General features: G+C 50.1%; 1 protein-coding gene across 1 annotated transcript in view; it reads right to left on the bottom strand.

Moving 5' to 3' along the window:
• LOC106534994 (potassium voltage-gated channel subfamily H member 5) overlaps positions 1–1,637 on the bottom strand; it is a gene marked incomplete in the record, with an annotated part of 37,620 nt that overhangs the window by 5,777 nt on the left and 30,206 nt on the right. The window contains 1 exon segment of the mRNA XM_014031833.1: positions 1,241–1,437. Within this exon segment, the coding sequence (XP_013887287.1) occupies positions 1,241–1,437 (197 nt within the window).

Here is a 1,637-nt window from a genome sequence, read left to right as displayed (position 1 = left end):
TGGTTTTAGACTGGTCTGGTTGTCCTTATTCAGAGGTGCTACATTTTAATTTTTATTTAATTTTTTATTTTAAATAAAATATAAATTCATGTTTTTAACTCTTAATTGTTAAAAAATCAGTGTTTGTTTTTATTTTATGAGGTTCTACTCCTAAATACGTAGGAGAATTGAAAAAGGAGAAACCTGGGTATTCAAGAGGATAAAACTGCGGGGGCTGCTAGGGTGGCCAGCTTAATCTCGGGGGGGTCATGGCCCCCCTGGCCCCCCACTGCTGGCGCCCCTGTCTTTAAGACTTCCTGAGTGTTAGAAGCTGGAGGAAAGACTGAATACTTTGTGAAGCTTCTTCAGAGCGAGCTCACATCGTCTGAAGAGACGACACCAACCCTCTGCTGTCAGTCCACCTCATCAATAATCCAGGCAGAACTGCAGGAACCCACCAGAACTCATGCTGTCCTGGGAAAACCGGGCCCTGCACCTGAGCTCCCAGCAGGCCTGTTAACAGCCCCTCCTCAGGTTTTTATGAGTCCTACAGAACCAGGACCAGTGATGTTCACACAGCTCCTCCTGACTCAGAACCAGCAGCAGCAGGTAAACTGTCTGAAGGTSCGTCTCTCAGGGAGGTGGACACGTGTCAGCCCCCACCCTGTGACTTCAGAGGACTGACACTGACAGCTGCTGCTGCACATCTGCCTCCACCTGTCACTGACACTCACCTGGTGGCTCTGAAGGTTACAACCTGACACTTTCAGGTAAAACAGTTGGACCTCTGAGCAGCATGACCCAGAGCTGCAGGTTAAACATTCATCTGGAGAAACTTCCTGCTGCAGAAGAATTCAGGACCAAGTCCTGCAGAAGAGGCAGCAGTTATTTAAGCTGAACACAACAGGCCCTTCCTGCCTCCAGCTCCAGCTCCTGACACTCGTGGATGTAGAAGTGCCGATGAGGCTGAAACGTGACGGAGCGTGGAGCTGTGGAGCAGAGCCCGACTCTGCAGCGTCGTCACTTCGTCACACAGGAAGTCTGTTTGAAAAACAGTTCTGCATCTGAAAGGCTTTAACCACAGAGCTGCTCAAACTGAGGGAACAGATGGAAGATGGACAGAACGACAGGAAGAAGACAGACTGTAGGACTGAGACATGGTCTGGTCTCAGGTCCGGTCCAGGATCTGACACCTGAACCTGAGCCCCCCAGCATCAGGACAAACAGCTGCAGGAGAGTGGGCCGGTGGTACCGGTCTTACCCGTTTGCGCAGGTTGCAGGTGAGGACCAGGTTGCGGGAGAAGGAGTTGGCGAAGGCCGAGTAAAACTCCAAGACTTTGAGCAAGGCATCCCTACTGATGACGTGCAGGTCGCAGTAAGTCAGCGCTCGCACGTTGGCGCAGGCGTGAGCTAACGTGCTTTCTTTCCAGAACACGTCTCCGAACACGTCACCTTTACCTGAGGACACAGGACACACAAGGCTGGGACCTAGACCTGGACCTGGACCAGTACAGACCTGATGCAGCTTTACTGAACACCTGTTCAGGTTAGACATTTATAAATCCTTTTATTTACATTTAACACAAAGTTCAACTCTGAAGGATTAACTAACCTGTGTGTGTGTGTGTGTGTGTGTGTGTGTGTGTGTGTGTGTGTGT

The sequence above is a fragment of the Austrofundulus limnaeus genome, unplaced genomic scaffold (genome assembly GCF_001266775.1).
Source record: "Austrofundulus limnaeus strain Quisiro unplaced genomic scaffold, Austrofundulus_limnaeus-1.0 Scaffold1332, whole genome shotgun sequence".
Lineage (NCBI taxonomy): Eukaryota > Metazoa > Chordata > Actinopteri > Cyprinodontiformes > Rivulidae > Austrofundulus > Austrofundulus limnaeus.
Note: the sequence above shows the minus strand (reverse complement) of the source record. Positions and strands in the feature narration are given on the sequence as shown.